Raw genomic sequence first — 19,725 nt, 5'->3', positions numbered from 1 at the left:
GTTACATACAAACCCTTGGTCAGGAACATAATTCCCTAATACATCATTGTTTATGTGGGAGAACTGAATTTTAATGAGTTTGATTTATATTATTTTGACTTGTTGCACATTTATAACGTTCTGTTTATACTCTGACATGACCAGTAGGTCAGAGGAGTTTAGAATTGAACATTTCAACAATGATTACAGTCATTAACTATGTTTAGCAGTCACATAAGGTTGAACAACAAGTCCATTCAAATATGTGTTTTTCTTAGAATGTAACCCACCGTAAGTATGAGTATTGCCCGTATGTATAAATACACTTTAACACAAAACAGTTGGCACTGGTTATTGTAATCACAATTATTAATTTTATTTAGAATATTTTAATCAAAATGCATAGAAATAATATAGGATAGAAAAATCGTATTAATATACATACAGATATAGTCAGATTTACATAACTCAAAACTTTAAGGAAATGTAAATTTAGGTTACAAAATATCAAGTTATGGACATAATATACTATGCTATATATTAAAAATCTGTTATTATCAAAGTAATGAATTAATTCATTTCTATAAAAGAAAATTAAGAAAAGTTTATTTTAAGCTTAATTTTTTACGTTCATCTGCCCTTCACATGACTTCTCCATTAGAGAGGGGTTTATTATTTGAAATTCAGTTCATCTTCTGGATCCCATGTTTTCTTATATTGTCTGTATATTGTATTATAATAGATTGTCACCTTCCAGTGCAATTATTGCACAACCCCTTATTTTAATCAACTATCAGGTGGGAGCATTGTCTAATCGTTTCACACATTTATATTAAGTTAATTTAGCATCTGTTGTATTCTTGTTCTTGTTATTGGAAGTTTTATGGTGCAGAGGCTTAGTTATATTAGTAACTGAATATTAGAAAGGCCATTATTGCACCGAGTAAAGGTAGAAAGTAACAGGTGTTGCATTCTGTGAACTGGATAACGAATAGATGTAAGGAATTTCTTTATTTGATTTAGCCATGCAGGTTAAAATTTTTTTTTTTTTTTTCGTGATCAGCTGCTTTTGCCAGTTGCTCTCATGAAATAAGGTTGTATGGTTAGCAGTGTTTCTACTGGTGTTCTACAAGCATTGCCCAGGTGTTTTGTAAAATATTCTGCCAAAATATACTTAATATATCCATACTAAAAATAAATTCTGTAATTGATTTGAATTATTTTGTTTCTGATTATTTTGTTAATTTGAATTATTTTATTTTATTATTTATTTTGTTAATTTGAATTATTTTATTTTATTATTTATTTTATTTATTTCATTATTTTATTTATTTTTCATGAAGACAGCCTTTTTATGGATTTTTTAATGCAATTTCATTCCATTCTAGAGTTTCGCTAATGTAATTGTTGAAAACACTGGGGTATAGGATAGAGCAATATATTTAAGTGAAATTCCAATCCGTAACTTTAAGGAATTGGAATTTCACTTAAAAATATTCTGTCTAATATATTAACCTATCCTGCTGCAATTCAGTATGCAGATTACGATAGTATTTTTTTTTTTTTTTTTTTTTTTTTTTTTTTAGTTGTTGGCACATCGTCTTCTGTGGCCATAATACACCTCCCAAAGTTTTTGCATTTTACTCTGATCCAAGCCCAAGGCGGGATTCGAACCCGCGACCTTTGGGTTGCCAGGCAGGCAGGCAGGCACTTTACCCACCTGGCTAGCCTGGTCAGCTAGGACAGTATACTTCTCTGTGTAATTCTATGTTTGGACACATTCACCAAATAAATGTTAGAAAACTGATTGGTTGATGAGTATTATACCTGTGGACAAGTCCTTAATCTTGAATTTCTACAGCCTAGTGCAACAATTTTCCATAACTTCTACATAAATGTCTGTAGCTGCATGTATTCAGAGCTAGTTTGCCCATTTGCAAGGAGGGGGAACCATGGAAAAATCACACTGAAAAAATCCTTACACCTTTCTTTGAGATCAGCTAGCCCAAATCTGAACAAAAAGACTCAGAAATTTCACAGGTTTTAGATGGGACTTGATCTCAGATTTTTCAAATTGGTTCCGTGACCAAGCCACTATACTAACATGAAGATCAGAAAAATGTTGTGCATATAAATTTAAGAGATTGGTGATGACTTACCTGAATATCCAACTTTTATCTGTTTAGCACTGAGATGGTTAAAAGAATTTGTGACACAACGAAATTTAAAATGCAGATTTTGCTGCTCAGTTTTAATGACTATGATGATAATACTCATCATAAAAGATATAATAATGTTATATTGTAATGAATTTAATTTATATTACAATTAATTAATTAATATTAGTTATTAATCTAATATGTTATTAGAAGTGTTGCTCAATATTTTAACCTAAGCAGATTTACGTTTATCCTTAGGACCAGTTGCTGTTTTGTGATGACTGTGACAGAGGTTATCATATGTATTGTTTAACGCCACCACTTTCTGAGCCTCCCGAAGGTAGGATGAAATTTTTCAACTTAATAAATGAATTTTAGTTGGGGGGGGTGAAAAATTTAATCGAGCAGCTTGCTGCTTAACATAATTATCCTCCTCCTTTAACAAGTCCAATACTGTTTCTGTTTCTGTTTCATTCTGACTGTATGCCATAAGGGATCAGGATGCAATATTCTTAAAATTGGAAACTTTTTTGTTGCAAATAATTTTTTGAATAGTTTTGATTTTAAGATATCATATGTAGTAGTAGTAGTGGCATGTGGTGCAAGAAAGCAGGTGTAGGAGCTTATGCAGCATCAGCCAAAAAAAAAAAAAAAAAATCACACCATTCCCTCCAAATGCCTGTCCAGTTCCTCCTTAAATTTATTCACTTCCACAACGACAGATGGAAGTTTGTTCCAGCAATTAACCACCCGCTGGCTAAAGGGAAATTTTCGCACATCTAATCTACATCTGTCTTTTCTTAATTTGAATTTATGCCCCCTTAGGTTCGTAATCTGAACAAGTGGAAGAATCCCATCAGAATTCAGCGTGCTCAACCCATTCAAGGCCTTATATACCTCAATCAGATCACCGCGCAGGTGCCTAGTCTCCAGCCACTGCAATTTGCAGAACTTAAGCCTCTCTTGGTAAGAGGATCCCTTCGTTCCCCTCACCAATCTTGTTGCCCTTCTCTGTACACCCTCAAGTAAATCTACACCCTTCCTAAAATGAGGCCTCCAGACCTGTATGCAGTACTCAAGGCGTGGCCTGACCATTGCCTTATACAGAGGGACAATCACCTCGTTTTCCCTGCTAGCAAAATTCCTATATAACATTGACAAAACCCCATGACCTGCCCTGGCAGCCTGTCTGCATTGCTCTGAAAACTTCATATCTGACTGCACAATTACTCCCAGGTCTTTTTCATTTTCTACCACCTTAAGTGTAGTACCACACAGTTAGTACGTTTCTCTGGGGCATACTTCTACCCATATGCAGTACTTTGCATTTGTCAAGGTTAAACTTCAGTTGCCACTTCTTAGCCCATCTGCCCAAATTATCTAGATCCTGTTGCAGTAGCACACTGCCATTACTGTCATTAACAACCCTGGTAACCTTTGTATCATCTGCAAATTCGACATTAAGCCTGATATACCTTCATCAATATCATTGATAAATATACAGAACAACAGTGGACCCAACACCGAACCCTGTGGGACTCCACTAATAACATTAGTCCACGAAGAGCAGCACCCATTGATTACCACCCTCTGTCTTCTCCTACTTAACCATCCTTTTATACATTGTAGCAACTTACCCTTAATACCATTCTGTTCCAATTTGTATAATAGTCTTCCAGGTGCAACAGTGTCAAAGGCTTTCCTGAAATCCAAATACATGATATCAAAATTATTTTTTGCATCCAGTTCTTTTGTAACCACATCATAATATCCTATCAAATTTTTCAGACAAGACTTTCCCTTAACAAACCCATGCTGTGTCTAAATTATTGCTGCAGTCTTGTCTAGATGATCCTGCAATGCATCTTTAACCAGTGACTCCATTATTTTACCCGGAACAGAAGTTAAACTAACTGGTCTGTAATTACTCGTGTCACCCTTCGATCCCCCTTTGTGAATTGGGGATACATTTGCACATTTCCAGTCCGTGGGAACCTCCCCTGAGTCCAAGGACGCTCTCATAATTATGGCTAAGGGTTTGCTTAGTTGCTTTGCCGCCTCCTTTAATATAACTGGATAGATCCCATCCACCCCAGATGCTTTTCTTATGTTTAACTTCAACAATTTCCCCCCCACTTTACTTTCAGTTATTACAAAATCATTAAGTATCCTGCTACAATTTGATAACCTTCTGCCATTTTCAAACCTTAATAATCCTCATGCGTGAATGTAGATGCAAAATACTTATTCAGTTTGTTTGCTATCTGAGCAGGATCATCAACGTCGAACCATCGATGTCAAGTGGACCAATCAGATTCATCCCCTTCCTTTTAGAGTGTATATAAGTAAAGAAATCCTTTCTGTTTTTCTTAGCATCTTTTGCCAAGGATTTCTTGTAATCTGCCTAACCTCCTTTGTGACCTGATTACAGACTAGCTTATATCTGCCATAGGCTTCTGAGTCGCTTGATAATTTATATGCATCCCATGCATTTTCCTTCTCTGTTACGAGTCTCATTAGTTCATTAGATAACCATTTAGGCCTAAACCTTGAACAATATTTCTTAATAGGTATGAAACTTTTAGTAGTTTCCACGATTAATTCCTTGAATGCTTCCCACTTAGAATTTACTGTTGGTAACATCGTCAGTTGATCCCACTGTACTCACCTTTACGGAAGCAAAAACCCTTTCCTTTACCCCTGATGGTAATTAAATCTTTAAGTAAATCCCACATCAGTACACTGTGATCACTGCCACCTAGTCGTTCCTTTATCTGTAAATTCTTAATACACGAATGATCACTGCTGATAACCAGATCAAGAGTATTACTTTCTCTAGTTGCCTCTCGAACATGCTGCTGCAGAAAACAATCATCCAATAAATCCACAAAAGTCTGACTAGTGTGTGAGTGACCAACCCACAAGTTCCAGTCAATATCTGGGAAGTTAAAATCCCCCATTATAAGACATTCCAATTTACTAGCCCACTCTATTTCTCTGTACAATTGTTCATTGTACTCATTCGAGTCATTAGGCCTATAACACACTCCTACTCTTATTTTTGCTTTCGTAGTGCTCATGTCACACCAAACTGACTCAACAGTGCACTGTTCGTCTATATCAACTGGATGCACTTCTTTTGATTTTATGTTTTTCTTAATTAACGGCATAACACCTCCTCCCTTTCTATCCTGTCTATCCTTTCTGTACACATTGTACTCCCCAAATTCCAGTTCAGCGTTCCTTATATCTGTGTGACACCACGTCTCTGCTATCCCAACAATATCCCCCTTTGATGTCTTGACCAACACTTCAAATTCGTCAAATTTATTTACTATACTTCTAGCATTGGTATACATGCAAGCATACATGCTCCTACTCCTATTCTTAGTTACCCTAACACATCCCATATACCCACCTATTTCAGAATGACTGCCATCTGTCCCTGAAACCCCCAACACCCCACTCTCCAGGTCGCTACTTATTCTAATAGAAGTTGTGCAAGAATCACCTTCACCTCTGCCTACGGCTACTGTTAAACTATTAGTCCTTGTATCCCCCCAAGCTAGCAGTTTTCCTACCCACCTAACACTGCCTCGATAGCATCAGCAAATATTCTTGCACCCTTTCTATTTAAGTGTATCCCATCCCTATAGAAGCAGTCTCTCCTATTAACAAGTATACAGTGCAGGCTGAAAAAAATTCTACCCCTTGAGCCTTACACATTCTTTCCAGGGCCGAATTGATCGACAAGACTCTCATCATATACTCCCTTCTATCGTGTCTGGGCAGAATTGCAAAGTAGTCAACTTTGTTGTAACTGTGAGTAAGCCGCATGCATATCAGACTTGTAATTAACACATAAATACACTCATCCAAGTGGTTGAACAATATAGTTGCCAACTTTCTGGTTTTCCCTCAAAAGTCCAATATCAGATTATACCTTCAACCAGACCCACTTTATCTGGTTTTTGTGTCTTTGGGTTTAACCTGACACACATTTTTGCAGGGGATAGTGATAATCAGTACATTATATGCAGTTAGGTAAAATATTCAGAAGAAACAGTAGAATCAGACTATGGTTTTTAAGAAAGGTTGCTGCTAAAATTTGGAGATGAAAATATAATTGTTGGTGTTATTATTTTGACATTTTTAATATATCAGTTTTCGTTCTCCCCCATATATTATGTATAGCATGAAATTGTAAAAAGTAACTATAAATAGTAGACAAATATTTATTGTTTTTATTTGAATATATTACATAAACTATGAGAGGGAATTTCTTAAGCTTTTCTCTATATTTTATTTTGCCAAAAATAAATATGCTTATTATTATTATTTTAGTAAATCTTCAGTGTAAAAGTTAATTTGTTAAAAGTTCATTCTTGAATGAACATATATTTTTTTTTAAGTTATGGTGTCCCCCCTCCCCAAAAGTGCATCATTTATTCAGTTTATGAAAGCGCTACTGTATTGTTTCCAGTCATTAATAAAAATGTCGAAATGATTGATATGATCTGCAATGAAATATTCAGTAATAAGCGAAGTCTGTTAAATTTCACCAAAATGGACTGACTTCTGCTTCAGTCTAAAAAAAAGCGATATGAGGAACAAATGAACGCAGAACTGCATACTGCATGTACAGTTGAAGGTGGACTGAGAAATAATATTTGTGTAAGTGTACTTTAGAAGTTGCAATAACTTGCGATAACTTATTTGTGTAGTGATGTTTATATTTGCCTAATTATAAAAGGTTTAAAGGCATCCTTTCAGATATGTGTTTAAAAATTTTATTGATAGCTTTGGATACATAGAACAACCCCTATCCACTCACTTTAAACTTTGAAAACAGCAAATAGGCGAAAATCAATTTCGCCTATTTGCATCATTTACTTCAAAATACTTTTCTTTATCAAAAACTGGAAGTCTTGAATAAACATAACTGATATCTGTCCCAGATTTCCTGAAATAATAATTTGGCAATGCTATTGAACAACTAAGATTCATATTTGTTTAATATCATGAGATCCATAGCAAATGTGAAACAGTTTATATTCTTTTAGTATTAAGAATATGCTTTTTTTAAGTACAGGTTAAGTGTTTGTGTTTTCTGTATATAAAGACATGGTATGTTTGCTGTTGAAAATTTTTACTAGAATTTTAGTAACAAATGGGCCTAGTGTACTGGGGTCCATGGTTGAGAGAACAAATATAGATACGTATAATTATAACCCAGTTTAATGTAATAATAAAATATACTAATAAGTAACAGGCAGTAGCTTTCAAGACTAACGAGTCTCTTTATCAACTGAAATTCAAATACAAATACAATGGATAAGTGCAATGAGTGAGGCACGTTATTCATGTGCTATTGTTGTTGCACAGACGTGCGCTGTTTTACTCCACTGATGATCTAGCATTAAAACGATTGTCTCTAGATGGGGTGTAGACGTATGCCTTTGTGGTGGTTTATTGCCTTTGGATTGTTTAATATGTTAAGTGACTCTAGCCATAGGCAGTTGCAAAAGTGTCGTGAGTGGTCTACTATTTCTAAGTCACGTTTGGGATCAAGATCGTGGTTGGTGGCCCAAAAAATATTGGGCCACCAATATTTTTTGGTGTCTGCTCGTGTGTATTTTTCATGTGTCTGCTCGTGTGTATCCACTTATATATATAAGTGGATACACACGTTTATATATATATAAACACTTTAACCCCAGGGCTCACATCTGGTGAGTGTGGGCTTGGCACACCTAGGGTCCTGAGCTGGATATCATTCTTCTCTTTTTCTTGGTGATTCTCTTCTACTCTCTCTCTCTCTCTCTTCCCCCCCCCCCTCGGTAATTAAGAAATTTTTTTTTGGATGGTGCAGCATAAGCCTCAGGCTTCCTTGCACTGTATGGCTAATAATATATATATATGTATGCACACACACGCACACACACACGCACACGCACACGCACGCACGCACGCGCGCGCACACACACACACACACACACACACACACACACACACACACACACAGTAGAATGTCGGTCATTTAGAATAATTTGAAAGGCTAATTATTCTTCTTTTTTTTAATTATTATTAATAATAATGGTAGTATTTGAGACAAATGTTTATTATGTTACCGAAAGTATTTCTACCTGTTTTTTTTTTTATGTCTGATTTCCGGTGAAATGTTGGATTAGGAAACCATGAGTGATAGAGTTTAGAGTTATTCGCTTCAGTGAACTCAATTTTCCATGGCTTATTTTCCTCTTCATTTCATATGTTTAGTTTAGCTCCCGATTCAGTAGAAATATCAGCCGAAAACTGCAATTTATTATTTTTATTAGTAAAATGTCAACGAAAAGAAACAGCACTAAAATGGGCAGAAAAACAGAAAGAATGCGATATAATCAAAGCGATATTGTTAAGGAACTTGATATTTAGTAGCAAAAAAAAACGGGTCACAACAAACAAAACAAAAAACTATCAAACATTATTTTAAAAAATTACTTTAAATTTTTTTCTACGTAAAATTTGCAGTAAAATACTTATCCGAATATATATATACATATGTAAATATGTGAATTTTTATGTAAAAGTTATTATTTTTTATTTAAATAATTTTTTTTCCCCACAATATTTAAAATCTTTTTATTTTACCTTAATACATTATGTAAAACAGAAGCTCTTTAATCTTACCTTACATTCAATTCTCTGGAAAATTTGACTATCCGGAAGAGGTTGGAATGAGATTAGCTTGGTTGGGCAAAATTTTTACAGCTCCAGCTAATAAGAAGTTTTTCTTAAATTTTTACCATTTTATTGACTAAATTGGCATATCAATTTATTTTCAAGAAGTAGCTTTATAATCCTAGTTACGATACTTAGTTTACTTTCAACTAAGATAAAGATTTTGTGGGTTATTACTTAGTATCGGTAAAACTTGTACCATTCGAAACTTGCCGCCATTGTGTAGTATCGATAAGGAAAGCATTACGTATATCTTGAACTTGATAGCGTAAGGTATAATGTAAAACTAATTAGCATAATACGTATCACTGTAGTAGGAATCTGTTAGCTTAGTATAGTGGCACCTCCGTAGCCAGGTGGGCAGGAGCAGCAGTGCATAGCACACGCTTCTTGATTAGACCGGGGTTCAAGCCCGTGACCACCAAATATGGAGGACGCGGAAAGGTCAAGGAATGACCACCGCATATCCCCGGAACAATATGACCTTAGTTGCTAATGCTCCTAAAAACCAAACAGCATAGTATAGTATTGGCAATTAATCATTCAATTTATAAATGCTTTTAATTTCTATTGTTAATTAAATTGTATTTCAACGGAAATCATATACCAGACTAGAGCAGCGAAGCAAATTACCAAAAATGCTATGGTTCGCTGGAGAATCGAATAGGATGATTCTCCAACGCATCACAGTTTAAAAAAATGTGCAAAATGCGACTTGTTTGCGGATCTCTCTCTCTCTCTCTCTCTCTCTCTCTCTCGAACAGGACATGATCTAGTCATGATGAAGTATGTCTTTTTGTGTGGAAGGTGCAGAGAATGTGAAGAAATTAGGTGCCAACTCAGCATTCTGATGGGCATCTATGAGAGCGTGAAGAGTCGGGTGGGGATGCCCTTGAAGGAATTAAAATGGTGGCCTATCAAGCTCTCAGCTGCCCAGCTCAATGCCAGAGCTCACTCTTGTGCACCAGGCAACACAGTGGCAACCTTCAGGGCAGATTGCACTGGACCCACACGAGCTAGTTATTGTTGGTGACTCAATTATCAGGGAAACAGGAAATATATTATGCAAAAGGATAGGTGGAATAGGATCAGGTTATGCCTGCCAGGGGCAAAAGTTGATGATGTTGTCGAACAGATATCATCTTTTAAGGGCACAGAAGGTGATATCGTACATGTTAGCACTAATGACATTAAGTGTAGGAGATCTGTGGATTTACTTAGCAAGTACGGGTCAATGGTGAAAAAAAGTCACAAGTTAGGGTTAAATTTGAAAGTGTCTGCAATCTTGCCCAGACACAATATGAGGGAGTATATGATGAGAGCCTTGTCAATAAATTCGGCCCAGAGATTTTTTAGGTTCCATACAGTGGGACCAACTGATGATTTTACCAACATCAATTCTAAATGAGAAGCATTCAAGGAAATAATTTTGGAACCTACTGGGCTTTTTGTTCCAATTAAGAAATACAGGTAGTTCTCGACTTTACGAGTTAATTCGTTCCTAGCATGCACTCGTAAAGCGGGAATTTATTTCCCATAGACATAAGGTTAAAAATAGGGGTTACGTTCTCAAAAATTAAATTAGTTAGCTAATTAGTTTGTTTAAACAATGATTGATTTATTGAAAGAAATGAAAATGTAGCCTGTAAAATCAAGCAAATTATAATAATAGAGAAATTATTTACGACTTACAAATGTTAAAGAATGTTTATTCTTCATCGTCATCGACTAAATACACACTCGTTGATCACTCATTATTGGCTCAGCACTCGTTGGTTTGTTGCACAAGGAGTAGTCTTCTTCAGAAATGTTTCAAGAGGCATTTGTTTCCAAGATAATCTTCTCTTTCAATTATAAATTTCACAATTGCATGCATAAGCAGTTTTTGACGGCACACACAAATTGTAACTAACATGATTTGTGTGGAGTAACAAGTTTACGAAGCTTTAAAAAAAAGAATGAAGAGAAGATTCTGAAAATTTGTTTTTTATACGATTGAAGATTTCAGTAAAGGGGAAACACATTTCACCATGATAACGTAAAAAACCACAATTCCAGCTATTGGTATTTTCACAAATGCAAGAAGACCGAGTTTACTACCCATTTATAATTGCTTGCAGTAACAGAAAAGCCCAATAAACCGGAAAGTGCAAATTATTTTTATTGTTTTGTGGTCGTGACCTCAGAAATTGCTTTAGAAAAATATCACAAAGGCATTCAAAATTGATTCTTATAATGGAACATATGATAATGATGAAAGTGCAGTGCATTATGATTTGAATTGGTAACTAATACAATTTACAAACCATGCCATGATCTTTTATATGGCCTTAAGGTGTCGAGCGTGGCCTTAAAAATGTCATTTGAGAGAGATAAATAGCTTAGTTATACAATGAAAATTTCAACTTCCGAGATCTTGAAACGAATTACCAAAAAACAATGTGTTATTGGGTTCACACTACGATATTTTAACGATATGATGGTGTCTCTGGAACTGATTAATATTGTAAAGTAGGGTACACTGTATTGTATAGCTACGCACATGGTTTGGAATGTGGTATTTATGAATGCTTAACATTCATTTTTTGCAATTAATGTTCATATTTTTGTTTTGTTGATGCTTGATACGCCATGAAAGGGTCTACGTGATCAGCAATGATGTTTAGTTTCGACGCTCTCGTGTCCATTGTAGGTGCTGTCACCGGTAGACCATGGTTAGCATGGGCACTCGGAGTGGCCTGCAGCTACACAGCCCCATTTTCAGCAGGGTTTGATGTACTGTGTGTTGTGACACATAACTCTACTCCCATCACCAGCATTCCAATTACCGCGGCAAATTGCACCACAGTTGCCCTTCTATTGCCACGTACCATCCAAGAGAGCCTTCACTCACCTCGAACATCGATGAACTGTGGTCATCCAACACCTCGCTGATGGTTCATGGGTCCCCTTCCCCTCCGACCACTTTCAGTAGGTACTAACCATGGCTGACCGTGAGATTCCCACCAGCCGTACCGTTTCGGATATGCTCTGACCCATTCGTCTGGCCATTACAATTTGGCCTTTGTCAAACTCGCTTAAGTCTGCTGCCTTTCCCATCTGAGGACAAGAGTAACACTGATTTACGGAGCTCAGTATCAGGTGTTTTTTATACCATGTCCCAACCCACGCACACAGGTATAAAAAGTTGCTTCAATTTGCATAACGGCTCGCTTGTCATAATGTTTTGGATCATCGGTGTGTGTGTGTGTGTGTGTGTGTGTGTGTGTGTGTGTGTGTGTGTGTGTGTGTGTGTGTGTGTGTGTGTGTGTGTGTGTGTGTGTGTGTGTGTGTGTAATGTTATAACTGCATTGGGATATAATTTTAGTGTTATATTTTTTATTGTATTGAATTTGATATTTTAATTGAAATTGAATTGAAATCATGTCTCAGACCAGAGCAGCAAAGCAAAAGGCTCAAGCCAGTGGGAATGCTGGGGCTCAGAGGAGAACTGAGGGGAGTTCTCCCCTGAGCCCCAGTCCTCTGAATCACAGTCTTTTGAAATGTACTGCTTGTTTGATGTTTGCAAAGCACTCAGGAATGGGATAATGATATTGCCAAGGGAATGTCTTTGTGTGTGTGCTCGATGTAAGGAATGTGAGGAAATCAGGCGCCAACTCAGAGTTGTTATGGGCCTATAGGAGAGCTTGAAGAATAGGGTAGATGACCTTAAAGATTGGAGACAAATAATTACATCAGTAAATTTTTATTTAATTTTTTAAATAATTATTTAGTAATTAAACAAGTAGATTATAGAATACAGTATTGCATCAATGCAAAAACACATACATAATGTATATAAATTTACAATATAAAGGAAACAAGAAATAACATATATATACACCTAATTCTGTTTTTACACGATAGATACGTTCCTGAAAAATACGTGTAAAAAAAATTCGTGTAAAAAAAGACATTGTATTTATGGAAGAAAAGGCGATTGGTTCCGGATCTAAATAATCAGTAAAAATAATTTAAAAAAAACACATAAAAATATTCGTTTTAAGCTTATTATTTTATTTCAACAAAATACACATGTAATAATATGTAATGAAAATGTATTAAAGTAAATTTGTATGTATATAAAATGAAAAAAATTCTTCATGAAAAAAAAAAAAATCTGTTTTACACATAACAAGATTTTATTCATTTTCACTTTCTGATAATAAACGGCGCATACGTTTGCGTACGACTGGAATATCACTAGAAATGTTGTGGACATGGTCTTCTTCCTCTATTATGAAATTCTTTCTGTGATCTCTTCAGCAAAATCAGCACGAGTCTCCACTGGTGCTGATGTTTCACCGTTTTTTACGAACGAATTCAGTTATTAATCATTGTGTTCGTGTTTTGGTTAGGCCGTTATATAATTCTCTGTAAGAGGCTGTCAACAACTTCAGTTCACGTTGAAACTTCCCAGCGCGTTCTTCATTAGGGTCATGTTTGACAAAATGATTACCTAATTTTCTGGCCAGTTCCAGACCTTCTTTTATTAAATCTGCATTTAGAACAGGATAATTTTCTTCATTATCACTACGTTCTGTGGAATAAGGAGTCCCAAGGACAACCTCTAATATTTCATCTTCGCTTAGGGCTTTGTCGGTTAACAATTCATCAATATCTTCAAACGATAGCTCATCGAATCCTTCTCCACCAATTTTGTGTGCCATTGTAATGATGATGGGATCTTTGCTTTTTACACATTGTGGCCAAACCTCTTTCCAACACGCATTTAAAGTTGCTGGTTTTAATTCAGTTAACGCTAATCCAACTTGATTGATACAATCCATAATTGAGAATTTCTTCCACACATTAATGACTGTTAGTGTTTCATCATTCAGTTTGTCCAAAACGTGTTGGAATGTTCATTTTACGTAGTATGTTTTAATTGTTGCAATTATACCTTGGTCTAGCGGTTGTATCAAAGATGTAGTATTAGGTGGCAGAAATAAAATTTGTACGTTTGGGTGTTCCAAGACAGGATGGCCGGGTGCATTGTCAAGAAATCAGAAGAACTTTAAATTCGAGACCTTTCAAATTCATATAACATCTGACTTCTGGGGCGAAACATTTGTTGAACCATTCTGTAAAGATAGCAGTGGTCACCCAGGCCTTCTTGTTTGACATCCACTGAACAGGCAGTTTATTGATATCTACACCTTTCATTGAACGTGGGTTTAGGGCTCAATTTACCAGCAGTGGTTTCAACATACGATCTCCTGAAGCGTTGGAGGAAAATAACAAGGTCACACGATCCTTAGCTACCTTAAAACCACCAGCAGTTTTCTGCGATTTGGCTACATACGTTTTGTTCGTCATTCATTTCCAGAAGAAACCAGTTTCATCTGCATTCCACACTTGATCAGGAGTGTATCCTCCATCTTCAATAATTTTTGCAAGTTCCTGCGGGAATACTTTAGTGGCCGATTCATCTGCAGATGCAGTTTCACCTTTAATTTTTATATTAGGAAGAGCATTCCTTTTAAGAAACCCTATCATCCAACCTGTACTCGCAGAAAATTCATACTTTCTGTTTAACTGAGATGAAGTGCTTGGCTCCTTTTCTTTGATCTGTCTGTAAATTCTTAGTGCTGTTTGCTTGATGGCATTTCCATCTACTGGTACTCTTTTTTGTGACTGATCTTCTATCCATATTACCAGAGCCTTTTCCATTTTTTCCTTGACAATATCTCTTGTATATGATGATGAATTAACACTTACTTTTGTTCCAGAACATACCGACTTCCTAATTGCAACTTCATTTTTCTTAATAGTTCTTACGGTAGCTTCATGTACACCAAAATGCTTTCCTACAGACGTAGCCCCATGTCCAGTTGGAAGACGATCTAAAATTTGAATTTTAAGTTCCAAAGAAATCGCTTTCCTTTTCATTTTGATAATAGGCGAATTATTCGACATTATATAAGGGCTACCGAAAAATATCTCAGTTATAATTAATAAAAAAAGTATGAAAAATTTGTAAACTTACAATTTATTGACTATAGGCAAAATTAATAAATTTATATGTGCACAAATTTCACTGAAGATTCTTTCACTTTGAAATAGAGCTTACTACTAAATGTGTTTCGAAGATACAATGCACGAATACCTTAGATGTGCACCAAATTCAATAAAAACGTTGATGATTCATATATACGTAGACGTACACATTGGTAAACAAAAGCACGCATTTCAAAACGCACACACTAGCTAATCTATCACACTAATAAATAGCTGATAATCAAACTAATCTATTGGTGCGTGTAATATAGAAATGATACTAATATGCCACAAATAAAAAAAAATTTCTTAGAATTTAGGCAAAAAAAATTCATAGAAATCGTGTTAAATCAAAATGACTCGCGTAAAAAGAGAATGAAATATTTATTTTGAATTCGTGTTAAATCAAATTCGTGTAAAAAAAGTTCGTGCAAAAACAGAATTAGGTGTATATAACAAATTTTTTAGTTAATTATAATACCAACTAGATAAATTGGAGAATTTAGCATAAAAGTATTAGGGGTACAAACTATACTCATTTCTGTTTGCCATTTTCCAGATGACAAAAAGCAAACAGAAACAGATAGCTTCAGCTAATTATTGTTGGGATATATTGAGTGGAGCTAGCCTTAGTTAACGTTCCATTCAATGTATCCATATATCTATAATTAGCTGTATTATTATTTTAATTTTACTATTTTGTGTGTTTTTTTATAGGATACAACAAAGAAGTCCAACTTAGGTTATCTAAACTTGACCCTTTGAACTAATGAGTATAGTTTGCACCCCTAATACTTTTATGCTAAATTCTCCAATTTATCTAGTTGGTATTATAATTAACTAAAAAATTGTTATATATAGACAGATGTAATGTACAATCATAAATTTGATGGCATTAATCTGTTCTGTCACTCTTTCTCCTTTTCTATTTCTTATATTCTTTTACATAACTTCATATATATATATATATATATAATAATAATAATAATTTCAATAATCACGTATCATATAAGAATTGAATTCTCCGTCTATCGCTTGCAAACCTATTGATGACATTTTCAATAAATATCTTCTTTACCACTTCCTCTTCTAGTTTCTTCCTGTGCACACTAATCATACATAAACCTGATAAGCGAGTTTCTGAGATAGTGGACACCTTAACCATGTTTTCATGCGTCTCAAGGTGCTGAAACTTCTTTCAATGGTACAGGTCGTAACAGGTAATGTCATACCAATAGTTATTGCTGAATTAATAGAAGGGAAATAGTCGCAATGTTCCAAAACTTCTGGTAAAGTTTGGGGAATATCAGAATACTAAAAACAGGAACATGTGTTTTATTGCTGCAATAGATGAAACACGTGTTCTATGGTTACCCCGCCGAGGGCCGAAACCGGTCAACCCATAATAAAATTTTTAGGCAGACAAAGCGTCCCATGGTTGAGGGTGTAAGGTTACATATCTCAATCACTTTTACGATTTGTGGAATTTTTTACTCGATCCCAGGGAGGGGCAAGTTCCCCATTTGCCCCCCCCCCTGTGGACACCCATGCTCCCAGGGTTCAGTGTTGGTTCATTGTTGTTTTCTGTATTTATTAATGATATTGATGATGGAATATCAGGCTTAATGTCTAAGTTTGCAGACGACACGAAGGTTGGCATGGTTGTTAATGACATTACGCTACTGCAACAGGATCTAGAAAAAAGTTGAGCAGATGGTCTGAGAGGTGGCAATTGAAGTTTAACATTGACAAATATAAAATACTGCATATGGGTAGCAGTTACCCCAGAGTAATGTATCAACTGTGTGGTTACTATACTGAGGATGGTAGAGAATGAAAAGGACCTGGAGGTAATTGTGCAGTCAGATATGAAGTTTTCTAAGCAGTACAGATGGTCTGCTAGAGTAGCTCATGGTGTCTTGTCAATGATATACAGGAATTTTTCTTGCAGGGAAAAAGATGTGATTATCTTCCTGTATAAAGCAATGGTCAGGCCACACCTTGAGTACTATATACAGATCTGGTGGCCATGTTTTAGGAAAGATGCAGAGCTGCTGGAATAAGTACAGAGAAGGGCAACAATATTAATGAATGGAACAATGGGTTGCTCTTAGAAAGAAAGGCTTAAATTTCACAAATTACAGTGTCTAGAGATTAGGCACCCGCAAGGTGATCTGATTGAGGTGTATAAAGCCTTGAATGGTTTGAGCATGCTCACTGCTGATGGGATTCTTCCTCTTGCCCAGATTAATCACCTGAGGGGACATAAATCCAAATTGAGAAAAGACAGTTATAGAATAGATGTGCAGGAATTTTCCTTTAGCCAGTGAGTGGTTGATTGCTGGAACAAACTTCCATCTGTCGTTGTTGAAGCTGACAGCTTAAATAAATTCAAGGCAGAACTAGACAAACATTTGGAGCGAATGGATGGGTGAAATGGGAAGGGTTTTTTATTTATTTATTTATTTTCCTGATGTTGTATAAGCTTGCTTTCTTGCCTCATATGCCTCTACTAATGCTAATATCTTGACATAAATGCATGTCTGTACTGATGACACTCACGGACTAATGGGGTGGAAGGGTTGTCTGAACGCAGGAGTCTGAATTTTCCGAATGAATATTTAATGAAACATTTAACTGCATAGTACCCATGGTAAACATGATTAATATAATAGGTATTGTCCACACAATGCACATACATTCAGTGAAGCTCCCTAGCTCCACTGAAGTGGCCTGCTGTAATGATGAAGCAGGCTAGGACAAAGATGGGGCAGGAGCAGCATCAGGTTTGAAGAATGTGGCCAGCTTCATCTGTTTACCTCCCTTATACGGCCCCCTTATAGCAGCCTCTCTTAATGTACGTAAATGGTTGTAGTGGGGCTGGATTTCATTGTTTCTGAGAGGCTGACATACTTAATGACAAGATTAAGTGCCTCGTACTGCTGTCCCGTACGAGGTTTGTTAATAATTTCTTCATCACTGGACGCCCCCTCAATGTCACCTGCTCTCACTTCATCAGCAATCTCCTGTGGTGTCAAAATCTGGTAGCCCAGATCTATGTCACTTTCCTCTAGCGAATCAGTTACATCCTCCACTATGTAGCATTTGGTGGAAGTCGGCAGGCTTAAACCCTTCAAAATCAATGTCAGGGTCACTGTCAAAAAGCAATGTCTTCCAGTTGTGAGCCAGTGTTGGTGGTTTTTGTGTCATTCCAAGAGTCAGCAAAGTCATAAATTGCTGACTTTGTGTTATAATTTTTATGTTTTGCAGAGTATGCTGGCCTCTTGTGTCTTCAGTTGAGTCTTCTTCCTCCTCAATGATGACCAGAACTTCATTCAGGTACCACTGATGGTAGAGCCTCTTGCATGAAACAATGACACCTTGTTTTGCAGAGTATGCTGGCCTCTTGTGTCTTCAGTTGAGTCTTCTTCCTCCTCAATGATGACCAGAACTTCATTCAGGTACCACTGATGGTAGAGCCTCTTGCATGAAACAATGACACCTTGATCCATGGGTTGTATTAGGAGGGAGAAACATGGTACGGATCTTGCCATCACTGCTGAATAATTTCTCAGAAACTGGGTGAGCAGGAGCATTATCTAACAAAAGAAGAGCCTTTAAATCATTGAAAGCCACCTTTAAGACATCTTGCTGATATCGACGTACTTCAGGAACAAAATGCTTGAAAAACTAGTCTGAAAATATGCTGGCATTGAACCATACCATTCTTTGAATGGTAGTAAATAACAGGCAACTGCATCATGTAATCTTTCAAAACACACGGGCATGCTGATTTACCCACGACAGCCAGCTTCAGGCGATGGATGCCATCAGCACTTGCACAGTATAGAGCTGAAAAATGCTCCTTGCTCATTTTCTTTCCAGGAGTTTTGTCTTTGTTTCTGAAGGCTTGAGTATTTTTTGGTAGAAACTGCCAGAATAACCCAGTCTCACCTCCATTATACTCCTGGGATAAGAGATGGAGTCTGAAAGGCTCCAACTGAACGTGTTGCAGCATACCCAGCTTCACAGGTGCTCTTTCCTGTTACACATGCCATGGTGATTTCTAAAACGCCACAGTCACCCATATTAAAGCCTTGAATGGTTTAAGCATGCTCAATGCTGATGGGATTCTTCCTCTAGCTCAGAAAAATCACCTGAGAGGGCATAAATTCAAATTGAGGAAAGACAGATGTAGGATAGACGTGCGGAAATTTGCCTTTAGCCAGCGGGTGGTTGGTTGGTGGAACAGACTTCCATCCCTTGTGGTGGAGGTTGATAGCCTAAATAAGTTTAAGGCTCAGCTGGACAGGTATTTTGAATGAACAGAGGGGTGAAGTGGAAGTGGGTTTTTTTTTTTTTTTTTGGCTGATGCTGCATAAGCTTGCTTTCTTGCATCAAATGCCTCTACTAATGCTAATGCTAATGTTGATACAAAGTGCACTGTCATGCTCATGGCCAGGTGCAACATAATAATACGCCAGTTAGCACTGTGTGCACTAACTGGCAGGTGTCCTGTGAATTTTAGTCGGCATCTGGGAAATTGAGGGGAAACAATATTACCCCTGCTTCTGTCCACAACTAGCAGTTTCCCCTGAACCTTAAAGACCTTAAAGGTGTACCCTCTATGATACTGGCAAAAACCCTTGCACCACATTTGTTCCATCTCTACAAAATAGATGCCTTCTAACTGCCAGTGTGGATAACAATGATAAAGATCCAAAAGTCTTGCATTGTCCCTCAAGTTAATCCATAAGTCTTTCAGCATCTACAGTTAATCCATAAGACTTTCAGTATATAATCCCTC

The 19,725-nt window shown here is 36.4% G+C and overlaps 1 protein-coding gene across 1 annotated transcript in view; it reads left to right on the top strand.

Annotated features, from left to right (window-relative positions):
• Positions 1 to 19,725, top strand: part of LOC150088572 (zinc finger protein ubi-d4-like) — a 232,773-nt gene that overhangs the window by 182,094 nt on the left and 30,954 nt on the right. Inside the window, exon 8 of the mRNA XM_090370812.1 lies at positions 2,397 to 2,478. Within this exon, the coding sequence (XP_090226938.1) occupies positions 2,397 to 2,478 (82 nt within the window). The remainder of the gene's footprint in view (positions 1 to 2,396; positions 2,479 to 19,725) is intronic.

The sequence above is a fragment of the Mastigoproctus giganteus genome, chromosome 3 (assembly GCF_048544385.1).
Source record: "Mastigoproctus giganteus isolate SK-2022 chromosome 3, ASM4854438v1, whole genome shotgun sequence".
Classification (NCBI taxonomy): Eukaryota; Metazoa; Arthropoda; class Arachnida; order Uropygi; family Thelyphonidae; genus Mastigoproctus; species Mastigoproctus giganteus.
This window is presented reverse-complemented; position numbering and strand designations above follow the sequence as displayed.